The following is a 13,259-nucleotide window of genomic DNA, read 5'->3' as shown; positions in this document are numbered from 1 at the left end:
TTTCAGGTATTTATTTCCTTTGTTTAATACAGTAATATTTTCATGAAACACAGTTATAATGAATTAAATATTTCTATTTTAAAAATATGTCATCAAATTGTTCCAGAGGTTAAAGTATTACCTGTATAGTAATTGTGGAATCTGTCCTGCATTCACGTCTGTACCATTATTAGATTTCTTGGAACTTTTAAACTGAAATACAACACTGAAAGAGAAATAACCTAGTTATTATTCAAGCCTTATTAGAGCTCCTATTTTTCAAAAAAAATATTGAAAAAAATATACCCATCATCTGTAGTAATAGAGGCTTGTCCATGAGATCCACAATCACTGCTAGGTCCTGACACTCTTGCCCAGGCTACATACCACCAGCCAGCTTGCAGGAGCACTGGTTCATCAAACATCATTGCATATTTCTCTCTGGGAGAAGTAAATTTTGGAAAATGTTAGCTGCTAACTATTTTTATATTCACTTTTAACAAATTCCACCCTAATTATTAAAAGATATTGAGAAGCAATGGTGTTAAGTGGTATCTATTTAAATTGAAAACCCAAAAGCTTTTAATCTAAAAATTTTAATCTAAAAATATTGTAGTAATTAAAAAATAATTCAGAGGGACCTACAAATGCCTGAGTTGTGCTTGATCTTGAACTGTGAACAATTGTATCAATGCTAAACAGAGTAAGAAGATATTAAGTTAAATTAACTTAATGTTAATTTTAAAAGGTTTAAGTCAATTAACTTAAATAAACCCAATTACTTTTAATATACAATACTCAAGCAAAGTACTAATTATAAAGTACTACATAATACTGATTTCAGAAAATGTTTGCAAATGACAAGAACTTGTACATAAATTCTTAGTAATTACAATAAGCATTTAACAGGATATATATTTAGGGGATTGATATATAAGATTTAAACCTGGAAGAATTAATCACGTATCATTTGAAATTTAAATTACTTCATTACAGAGAATGAAAAAGCAGCTACAACATAGCTAAATTAAACCATATGCACAAAAGAACTACTGCAATGTTTTGTCTTATGGTCTCAGGAAGATGGGATTTGACTTGGATTTATACAAGAGCAAGAATTTGATTATTTTTCTTCTTTTAATTTAAATACTGTAATGGCTTGGGGACATATTTGGTGTTTTACTATTTCCCTTATAAGATTTAAACCTGGAAGAATTAATCACGTATCATTTGAAATTTAAATTACTTCATTACAGAGAATGAAAAAGCAGCTACAACATAGCTAAATTAAACCATATGCACAAAAGAACTACTGCAATGTTTTGTCTTATGGTCTCAGGAAGATGGGATTTGACTTGGATTTATACAAGAGCAAGAATTTGATTATTTTTCTTCTTTTAATTTAAATACTGTAATGGCTTGGGGGCATATTTGGTGTTTTACTATTTTCCTACACACATCGAGTGTTTTACATCACAAGCTACAAAATTTTAATGATGTAGACCATCTCTGTTGATATTTAAAGTGATACTAAAATGTGTATAGGGAAGTAAAAATAAAGATCAAGAAGCAGGTGCAAGCAGGCAAGCTAAACATCTTACCTGGCAGCACAGTCATATGCTAAAACATCTGTCTCAGCAAGGAGGTCTCCATCTGTCTCATGGTCTCCCCCATCTGGACCCAATTCAAACAACTGGTGAAGTAAGAAAAAAAGTAAAATTATGTCTTAGGTGTTGGCAACCTCGTAACACCACTTTTTCTTGTCTGGCATTCTGGGAAATTGTATTTTCCAAAAATAACTACTACTTAATATCACTGACAGGCAAAACCACATTCATAAGTCAGGCATTAACTGTTAAGAAACAGCAATTGACACTGACCTCCCAGCCCTATGTCCAGATACATTTTTAAGTGGAGAAACTCCCTAAATCTTGCAAACAAGACAAAAGCAGACCATCTAAAAAAGGCAAACCTTGGCAGAAGCTGCAGGTTTTCCATCACCAACTGAAATGCACTATATGACCTTAAGATCTACTCGGCTTCTCTGGAAAGGGACAGCTTGACAGTTCAGCAGAGACAGTCAGTAGTGTTACAAACAGTTGGTGACTGGGACAAAATATGACACCTAAGACAAGTTTGTTTTCTTACTTACAAGTAATTTCTACCATTTGATGATTTTGAAAAAGGACCACAATACATGTCTATGACTTCTCTTGCAAACACCTATTTAATACACAGCTTATTTCTGGTAGGACTGGCAGATCTTAATCTTGGCTATAAGCTAATCCCAAACAAACTGAAAATACAATGTTAGAGTACTATCATAACGTTATTACCTCTGGTATTTAAATGGTGTGATTAACTTTAAGTTTCTTGGCTGTACTTATTTGCAATTCTCAGTCATTATGTTAAACTAGAATAAAGTGCAACTACTTATTTTGGATTTCCTGTTGGCTTAAGCAAATGTTACTGCTAAGCATGTCATCCATTTCCCTAGTACAAACCTCAATATCTATTAATCTGAAAATAGAGGGAGAAAATTCAATATTCCACTAAATGATAAGTAACAATAACACATTCTGAATATACAAATACAAACATCTAATAGAAATCTCAGATATAACATCTTTCACCAAAATCCTTATAAAATATAGGAGCAGAGAACAGCCACCCAAAACCAGAGGTCTTACACCAGCGTGTGTTTCTGTGAGGTTTATTTATCCATAGCCAGATTTATTTATTTTAAAACAATCAGCACACATGCTCCACCCATAATCATGCCTATATTTGGCACAGAGTTAATTGTATTTGCTGCCATTTTCTCTCAGTTGAAGAATCCAGCCCAGAAGCTATCCACAGAGCAGTATGAGAAAGAAATGGCATGGAAAGTGGAAAGCAATAGCTCCTGATAAGGACTCTTTTTCTGTTTTTGAGAACAGCTCCTCATGCATCACACAGGATATGATTTTAACCGGAAGTCCACAACACCAATCTGCTGGTGGTGGACCTTGGAGCTTTGTGTAAATAGATCACAGAACCATTCAGACTCTAAAATAACTGCCCAAAATATCTCTAGGATGGCACAGCATTTAATGAAGGTAATAATGGACCAATTTAATGAAAAGTAAGAATTGTAATTCTCAGCTCTTTACTTCATCCACTGTGCCTGCATAATGCTTTCCACATACAGTAAACCACTCATTCATCAAGAAATAAAACTAATCATGGTTTTGGATAGCATTACTGAAAGTTGTGATTTTGAGACACAATATTGCTTAAAACAAAACCAAACCTCCTACCTTTATTTTAGCAGTGTATTCACCTCTACCACCAAAAAGACCAAGACCACCTAGCAATATATCTGTGTCAGCACAGAAACGGATAGCTTCTACGGAGTGGGCTGAATAACCCCAGCCTCCTCCATGACCTGCAGAAAAAAAACCCAACAAAAATGCAATTAATCTTAGTCTGTTGTTCTGCAACCTGATCAGCATGTGCTATGAAATTTTAGTGTGTACATACTTTCAAATCTGTTAACAACACTATAATCTTCTTTAGAATAAACTTTCATTACTGCTTGAGTCTCTTCTTCTGTATTTGCAACACCCATTTTTAAGTCCTGCATAGCAGCCAAAGTATCAAGGCAACCTAAAAGAAAGCAAAACCAAAAAGAACTCAAATTCTCTCACTGTTGATTATAATAATTGAAATAGAAATGAATACTAGTTAAGAAAATCAAAGCAATCTGTTTTGTCCCTACACCACATATATGCTACCAAGTAGCTTTATACTTTTGATTTAGTTATGGGTCACTGCTGCAGAATCTCAAGGCTTGCTAATGAACATAAACTTCATTTATTATCCAGAATAACAAACAAATGTGATTAAAACTACTCTGAAACTTTCCTAATGACAAATAAATTGCCAGTAACATTTTTTTCCTTTTTACACTTAGAATATTACCCAAAAAGAGTTAAAGTAGGAACTGAATTACAATCAGATTTGAAAGTCTTCACAATGGTGTTTTGTTTCATACACATAAGGACCTAACATGCCTTACTTTGACACAGACACAAAAAAGTGCTGTTCAAGTGGAAAGGTACCACATCTCTAGCACACAATGAAGTGAGAAGGTCAAGGAACAGATGACTTATCATAATCAGTGGACAAGCGAGTTAAAATAACTGTGTATGTTGCACATGGCCAGTTTATACATGAACACAATGTACTTACGTGCTGCATTTTTAGACTACAAAAAACTACAAAAGGAAATAATATTTCCCTTAGTGACTCATTATACAAAACTGCAAAGATTTTATATACTGTATTTACTTTAAAATAAAAATAACTTATTGAAGATCACTTTTTTCAGGTTTGAGTTCTTTGAGATTCCAGGTTAGGAGTACTGACTGTATTCTGCAGACTTTCCAAAAAGATCCTCTAGGAAGGTCTCTTACTTTATTATGTAGACATCTAACAAGTTTGACCAGAACTCTAAAATCCTCGAACATCATTAAAATGGCAGAAGATAACTACATTAGCCAAATTATAAAAGTTAAAATGAATGGTGAAAGGCTACAAAGTGAAATTTTAACTAAAAAAGTCTGGAAGTTTTTAGATTACAATTTGTTTATACATTAAGCTATGTTACTTTATTTTGTCTAAGGTTCTGACTCATGAACTATAAATATATACCTAGGATATGCAAAGCTGCATGAGATCTGGTGGTTAGAGCTTTGGAACCTGTTGGCAGAGCAAGTTCTGGACTCAAAATGCTACACCGAGATTGCATGTCTGGAGCTGAGGGAAGCCTGGAATCGGCAACTACCGCGTTGTAACTCCACAGTTCCCTGGCATTTGGGCGAAACCTAGAGCAAGAGAAAACAGAATGAACAAAACCTGTAACCTACTGAAAAAATACAAACCCTTACCAACAATTACATTTTAAAGATATTTCATGTAAAATGTAGATCTGCTGGTATAAACTCTTGAAACTGAGCATCACTATCACAAATACATGAAAACTTTATTAGCTTAACACTCCAGCAAACAAAAAGATACAAAAACATTATTATACCTTAAGTCAAGAAGTCATATTAGGGTTTAGAAATTTCAGAAAATATTAAGACATTTCTCAAAACTAACAAATGTTAAAACAGCATTATCTATTAAGAAGTGTGAAGTAACTAGCTAAGTACTGAACAGAATGGCAGATGTGCTCAAAAATTTTAAAGATGCCAAGTGAAAGGAAAAGGCTTACCTTCAAATAAGAAAAAAATCTTGAGGAATCCAACGTATTTTGTTTGGGCTTTTTAAAATGGGTAACATTGCCTCATGAGTTTTTAAGGGATTATAAAAAAAGGGGAGCATAAACAAGGGAATACAAAGACTTTCTATTATATATTAACACATAGGAAAAAAGAGAATGAAATCTTTGAAACCACTACATAAAAGGAAAAAACAGCAAAAAGACATAAGTCTATGGGAGTGTTCTGAAGAAGCACAAAAGGAATTTTCACTTGCTACACTTTCAAAAATCTAATGGACAAAGAAATAGTTTTAACTAACAATATTAAAGGGCACCATATGTATTCAGGATTTTAACAAGTTAGCAATGTTCAAATTTATACACGTGACATTCCCCATCCACCTGAATTTCACTAAGAGATTAAGTCACAAAGCTTTGAAGAAATGTTTCAGCTGCACATCATCAGAATGTCTGTGCAAGAAACTGAATCCATCATTTAAATAGGCATGAATCAAAATGTCCAGAAATAATAATATACCAAGAATTTAACTACTAATAGGCATGTTATTAACATGTCTCTTCTTCAGATTGTTTTAGCGTTTTCTATTGAACAAGAATGGGATATAACAGAGAAATAAATCTGCACAGTCTCAAAAAATCCACTCTTCATTTAAGTATTTATGCTCTATGGATTTAGTTCTATAGTCCCCAAAGTACTACAAGACAGTAAAATATCTCAATTCATGTTTATCCATAATATCTAATATGTGACTTTATATACTTCCTCAAGCTGAATAACCACTTTATTGTCTTCAAGTTGAGTATCATTATCTTGCCTCCCCGGAAAGTTGCTGCATTCCCATGGCCACTGATAACTGGTTTAGTTCACAAACAGAGTCTTTCACTAGATTTAAACATGCTGGAAATATATAACTCTAAGGGATGTGGGTGCTACTCTTACTTCAAATCTCAGCATACTTTAAGTAAGAAGTGAACAAGCGAGAGTCAAACAATCCTGCAGATGTGCAAAACGCAGAACTGCAACCATCCAAGGTACTTCCTATGCCATAAAGGAATGTGCCTGGCAAACACAGGCTTCAACGTTAATTGGCTGTTAAGTTCATGAATCTCATTTCTGGATGAAGACATCCAAAGTAGAATACAAGCAGCTTTTAAAGACATGATCCTATGATATATCATCTTTTCCAGATGAATGTTGGCTAGCTGGTTCCCTGCATCACTCAAACTCGTTTTGTCTTCAAGCAATTTAAATATCATCACGCTCTTGAACTCAGATGGAAGTTCAGATTTCTCTCCAAATCCCAGCTAACATAGCTTTTGATTTGTTATAGAAGAATTAGATGTTATGATTCTGCGTTGGAATGAAAGCTTACTATCTACACTTGCTCAAAGACTACACTCCAAAGACTGAAATAAACACAATTGGTCTGAACGTCTATGCCATCTAAATAAATACCTTTATTTTGACCTCCCAAAATTGTCAGAAATAAAAAGAATACCATTGCTCCACCCCTCCTCTCATGGTCTTAACCACTAATGCCTGACAGAAGAACAACTATTTAAGACACACACAAATGCAGCTGAATATGGCAAGGAAGTTATTGACTCAAGTGTTAGGTAGATGGAGGAAAGGGATTTAAGAGAGTAAAGAAACAAAACAGATTTGAATCCCCAAAATATTATGGGATTGGAATGAGAATGATGCAAAAAAGGAAAGAAATTTTAAAAATTCAGGCACGAGAACATTTGTTTTGGGCTTACTTGAACAAACCGTCCAAAAAATGTTAAAAATATTTATGGAAGACTAAAAATTGTTTTTCATTTACAGGGAAAATAAGTATAATCAAATCTCCAGCCTTGCACAATATTTTAAAAAGGATTTATACAATACTATTTTAATAGCTATAATCCACACTTGCCTCCAAATAACATCATAGACAGGATCCAGACACACACCAGAACCTTGAAGGTCTTCCTGCTCAGAATCATTGAATGTTTTGCAACTGCCATCTACTTTGTTTATCAGAAGACATTTAAAAGGAGGAGGTTCTGATATTGAAGCTGGTACCAAACCTAGATCAGGGATCAAAAAGAGCAAACATGAAGACACCACTCATTAATGCTTTATGCTTAGAAAGTGCCATGTAATACAGTAGGGAAGAACATATATACTGCTACAACAAAAATATAAAAGGTGATAAGATTTAAATGCAGGTGAAGGTTAGACTTTAGCATTATTATTTTTAATAAAAAACACCTTTCTAAAGAAAGGATCATCATATGCAGTAAAACTAGAAGGAAAAAATATTTTCAGTCCCTCCATCCATGTTTTTGACTTGTTGCTCCTGTATTGTTTGCACAACTGAACCCACTTTCTCCTCCAGTACTTCTATAAGCATTTAAAATAATATAGAAGAGTTCTTGCCTATTATATGCCTGCTTGCAAAGATCTCTGATGTAGCAAGCACATGAGAATTAATGAGAGCTTCGTCAATCCGGAGGAAAGTCTGGTCCCCGCTTGCTCCAATCCACGTAGCTTTGCGCCCATACTTGGAGCCTATGTTAGGCATAGGGGCTGGTTTTGCATTCCAGTAGGGCATGTCCAGAATTGGTCTGCCAAGCTGACCTTTCTGCAGGAAGAATGCAAGAATCAGTAAGTGACATTAACAGTTAGTCTCAAAGATGGATAAATTATTTCAATAGTTCTGTCACACAAAATTGGTAAGCTGGAAGAGAATTTACCCCAAAACTACCTTCAAAATGCAGTGGCTGCTCCAAGTGAAGCGTTACGCATTTAACTACAAGGAACAAGTTACTGACAGATATACTCCTCCCTTTTCAGATAGGTTTTTGAGTAAAGTTTTTGTTAAATACCACTCCAACTCTCTATGATGGATAACCCTCCTCTTCATCTTCAGAATCAAAAATAAAAGCATTGTTTTCCTACCATGTCCAATATCTGATTAATGTCAGAGCTAAACAAGGAATAGATTCATAAGGAAAAAAAATTATATTCAGATAGACCATCCAAGTTCCATTCAATTCTGAACTTACATGGACTAAGATTTATACAGCAAATACCTCTTAAAAGTACCTAGAAATCGATTAGCTCATCAAACTTGAGCTAAAAACAGTGCCTCAGCAAGCACTGCTGCACATGCTCATGAACACTTATCTGGAGATCTAGGGCTTTACCTCTATGTACAACTAGTTACTGAGATGGACCAACAGTTCATATACTGCACCTAAGTATGCAGAAAGAACTGCTGCCAGAAACCTGCTCATGCTCCATCTACCTCCCTCAGGCACAGAAAATGCACTGCATGCAAATGAAGTTAAAACTATTAGAGAAAAGAAAAATGTATACACAGCAAATGTCTTCTGTTCAGCACATTACTCATCTTTCTTCATAACAACATAAGTAAACTTGGTGAAGACATTTTCAAGTAACATGCTTTGTTTTGATTTTGTCTTGACTTTATGAAGCTTTCAGCAAACTTTCTAGTACCACAATATTAAAAGCAGACACAAAAATCAAGTGGTCTAAATATGGCCTAAACTTATTTGTTTTCTTTTAGAGAAAGGGGAAAAAACCCTCAGTCAACTGACAAGCTTTTATACCCCATTTCTGAGAGTGAATTTGGTTTTTCAGGGGCCAAGTTTCACTGCAAGACAGCAAAGCTTAAACCTTTACATGTTTACAGTTTTGACAGGAACATAGACAACAAAGCTTTTGCTTAAAGTCTGAAAAACAACAAAATATTACTCATTTTCAATTCAGGACATGACTTTCTACTTCCAAAATTTCAGTCTTCACTTTTTTAAAAAAATTCCTTTTCTTGGTAAAAAGATTTCAAAAGTTGAAATTTCTCTTTTGTTGTGTCTGGCAGTAAGTAGTTTTTAAAGCATGTAAAAATAGCTCAGTACTTATATGCTACAAGGGGCATCTTTGCAAACACAGGGAGGCACAGAGGGAAGCAAACAATGCTTAAATGCTTGTTTAGTGAATATAAGAATGGATTCATATGGACATGGGGCAATATACGCCACATGGATATGAAAGAAGACTACTGGAGTTGTGCTGTGCTGTACTGAGCAATAACCCCTTCCCCTCAAGTGTAAGCAGAACTTCTGCAACTCATTGCTGTTTCCATGGAAGAACCCAGGACACTTCTATCAAATGGAGACAGGTAATAGAATAGGAAACAATTACTTAGAACCAAGCTTGTAACAGAGTTTGAGAAAACCGGTGCACCTTATAAAACAACTCTTTTAAATCACCATCTTCATTAAAATATTAAAAAACCCCAAGAATTCCTGGCATTGTGTTTTTCTCATCAGAACAATATTAAAGGCTACATTTTAAAACATAACAAGTGTTGAAGACATGCTGAAGTTATGCACAGTTCTGTAAGAGCAATATAAGCAGTCTTGAAATGTCTCTGAACAACACAAGAATTACTAGCTTATTCCCATAAGCAAGCAACATTTCCTTACAGAGAAACTTCCAAATGTGAAAACCTGGCCATCCATTAAGAGAATAGCTGTGTGGTTGCTCCCAGCAGTAACTTGTGTACTAGGGCCTGGTAATGCTTGCACCAAAGTGGGACATCCCCTAGATAAAAATAAATTAACTCTATGTCAATACATGGTCATGCAGCATTTAAAACACACATTAGTATTGTAAGTATTTCAATTGCTGTGAAATATATTTACTAGATTCACATACTATAGGAAGTTAGAGCCAAGAAACATCTTGCATATTAAACCAATAGAGGTTTGAGAGACTGCACCAGATAGTTAAGTTTATGCCTTTCTGTTACAGGGAAACAAATCAAGGACCCTCTCTTCAGTTCAACTCAGAAATTAACATTGAATAAGAATTATTAATTTAATATATAATTCTAGAATTACAGATGTGTAGATACAATAACATATACATAAGTATATTTTTGTATGAACACAAAATATATTGCAATGAAATGTAGCAGTAAAATATATTCAGAAAACTCTACTTAAGCACTTAAAAAAACCCTGGAAGCAATCAAAGCCTTACTCCAGTACAGTTACCAGAAGCAACATCGCTACAGCGCTCTCAAGATCACTGGCTAGGGAATTATAAAAGAAATAAAGGTCTACTCCTCTCCATCAGCTCCTCTCCCATCAAACTCAGACCCAATAAAGAACAGACCTCTCCAAACTCTTTTCCAGAGAGATATGAAAAGATCTAATCCATTTGTCTCCCAAGTATGGTCAGACATGAGAAAATAAACTTTCTATTTCAGTAAAAATGAAGGGGAAAAAATGACAGGGTGTTCAGGATGCAAAGAAAGAAAACTTGAACTGATGACTTAGAATAGAAAGAGCACAAAAGATAAAAAGAATGAGACACTAAAATTTTTATTTCAATACCAACAAAGAGAACAGAAACCTACAAGACTTTGAACCCCATAATGAATGTCTACCTGGACTTAATATTTCCCATGGAGTTAAAGACTGTGAATTTGAAGAACAAGTTATTCCCACATAATTTTATGTTTGGAAAGTGGGCTCAGAGTTATACAGAGGATGACAGCACTACGTGAAACTTACTTTTAAACACAGCCTTTCAAAAGTAGGGTAATCTAAAATAAGAACAGGTTGTTTTATACTGGAATAAGAAAAGGTCAGCCCACAGTTACCTAGTGATTGTTTAGCAGGTGATGTGCTAAAAGATGGTTCATCTCAAAGTTCTGATTTTGGCTGAATTGCAGGTAAAACAGAAGTCAAGAAATTATGAGGAAGGTGAAGCATCACATTCAGCAGAAAAAGGGTAGATGGGAAGACGTGAACATACAAAAAATGTGGAACAGAAGAATGCAGCATGAAGATAAGTTGATAACCTAAAGAAGGATGAACAGAGGTATACAGAAAAAGTATTCTTTGGTGGCAAATGTAGCTTTCAGTGGGTGACTAATGAAGATGGAGGGACTGAAGGGCAGAATAAAATTAAGTAGAGGATGTACAACATGACACTCAAATTTAGGTGCTTATCTTGTTCTGTAGGCACATGGATTTGGACATCACTATGATTATACACAGACACAGAGCATAGTTTAGCAGCACCAATGATGAAATATAAAAAAAAAAAACCTTTACATTTGTCTCTCATTAACCTTAAGGAAACTCAAAAAGGCATCAAAACATAAATAAGACAGAACTAGTAACTAATTCAAAAGCGCACCCCTGTTAAAAGGAAGTATTTTTATCATAAGGTTTTTCTTCCTCTCCCTCAAAATTACGACAGCTGCAGGCATGGAATTATCAATCACATCTTTATTAAAAAAAAAGCAGTGAATATTTAATCTTTTAATGCTTAAAAACTATGCTATTATCACCATAACTTTATCTTTCTGTTCTTCCAATTGAATCTATCAGCAATGTTATATGAATGCTATGTTTGATAGCCTCCTGGCAACAGCAGAACAAAATCAAATAAGCCAGTAATGCAGAGAGATGAACTATGTTACCCTCTTAAACAGCTTTTTCATTAAGATCATCCAACTTTTGGAATGGCCAACTACAGTCTATAGGTTCATTTAGAAGTGAACAGAAAACAAATGTAAGATACTTAACTACATAAAATAAACATGAATTGCAAAAAAAATAGTATTCACTTCATAAAAGGAAGAGGGATTTCAAAAAATACAGACAGTTTGATGAATGCACATAGAATACTCAGTGATACTACTGAGTATTTCCCTACCCCCCTGAAATTCAACAGAGGAAAGCTCAGAATAGACACTGAAGACCCTGAGAGACTCTGGGCAAAGTTTTAACAACCAAAGTTTCTCCATCTGAATCAAAGAAAACAAGAACTATTCTTCTGGGATGGAGTGGAAAGACACACTGGTATTAAAGTCACAGAACATTTGGCAATCACAAAAGACCAACCTCAGCTATAGAGAAATTAACCTGAGATCCCTTGGGAAAATGTAACAACTGCTGAATAATTGAGGAGATGTACATGCATCAGCTAACTCAGGATCCTGAAGAAGGTCCAGATGCATTCTGGCTGTCCACATGGAAACACTCTTCCATCCCAAAGGGTAAGCATTTCTCAGAGCAGTTGCAGTCTTTGAAAATTCATCATGCATGACCTGTTGGAACAATTGCTGTCCGTGGTCTTTATGCAGCCAACAGCTGCGTGCCAGTTCCCAAAACATGTCACCTGGGGCAGCTGACCATGGTGCTGCAAACACGGTTCGCTGGGAAATGTTACTGCGCAGTGGGTAAGAGGAAACAAGCAGCAACTTCTGTCCACTGCAAGCAGAGTTGGACAACTTCATTACAGAGAAAATGGAGATTTCTGTATTTCAGAAGTGACTCCATTTTAGAGGAAATTTGGTGAAAAGAGGTAAATATAATATGACCTGCACTCCATCACTGGAGTAAAATAATCAGAAAATACACCTAGAAATATGGTCTTAAACAGATAATGGAACACTTTTTTTTTCCCCTTGAGTTACTAATAGAATATAGTCTCTATTCTTTATCTTCAAGGGGAACATAGCTGATCATCTATGGAAGGTCTGATCAATTTTGGTTTATGCTAGTATTGAACCTTTGGAAGCCAAATCCTATCAAGATCATATCACTTCAGTCATTCAATTTCTGGTGCTTGACTGTCAGGTCATGTACTTACTACTGGAGTGCGAAAGTCAAGAGTTTGTACAAAAAAATGCAAAATTTTGAACAGTAACAGAAAGATCCTGGAGTTTTAACTTCCAGCTTCTTGAGGGAAGCATCAGCAACAAACACGCCTTTGCTTACCTGAGCACAATACATGCTATCTTTCACCAAGTTAGATACTGCAAAGCATTTCTTGTTTCCACTGAGTTTCTATTCACCAGCATCTAATTTGAGGAGAATAGAAGCACAGACTGACAAATCTTTCATGTAGTGAATAGCTTATCAACATCTGTCACTGTGGATGTTACAACAAAAAGCCTACACAGGCTAATTGAATGGT

General features: G+C 35.0%; 1 protein-coding gene across 1 annotated transcript in view; it reads right to left on the bottom strand.

Annotated features, from left to right (window-relative positions):
• MYCBP2 (MYC binding protein 2) overlaps window positions 1–13,259 on the bottom strand; it is a 177,247-nt gene that overhangs the window by 89,239 nt on the left and 74,749 nt on the right. Inside the window, exons 22-30 of the mRNA XM_031057093.1 lie at window positions 9,746–9,863; window positions 7,674–7,878; window positions 7,168–7,321; window positions 4,675–4,847; window positions 3,502–3,627; window positions 3,279–3,406; window positions 1,581–1,672; window positions 286–420; window positions 122–205 (exon numbers count right to left, since the gene is read on the bottom strand). Of these exons, the coding sequence (XP_030912953.1) occupies window positions 122–205; window positions 286–420; window positions 1,581–1,672; window positions 3,279–3,406; window positions 3,502–3,627; window positions 4,675–4,847; window positions 7,168–7,321; window positions 7,674–7,878; window positions 9,746–9,863 (1,215 nt within the window). The remainder of the gene's footprint in view (window positions 1–121; window positions 206–285; window positions 421–1,580; window positions 1,673–3,278; window positions 3,407–3,501; window positions 3,628–4,674; window positions 4,848–7,167; window positions 7,322–7,673; window positions 7,879–9,745; window positions 9,864–13,259) is intronic.

The sequence above is a fragment of the Geospiza fortis genome, unplaced genomic scaffold (genome assembly GCF_000277835.1).
Source record: "Geospiza fortis unplaced genomic scaffold, GeoFor_1.0 scaffold45, whole genome shotgun sequence".
Taxonomy (NCBI): Eukaryota; Metazoa; Chordata; class Aves; order Passeriformes; family Thraupidae; genus Geospiza; species Geospiza fortis.
The sequence above is the reverse complement of the archived record's forward strand: the minus strand, read 5'-3'. Positions and strand labels throughout refer to the sequence as shown.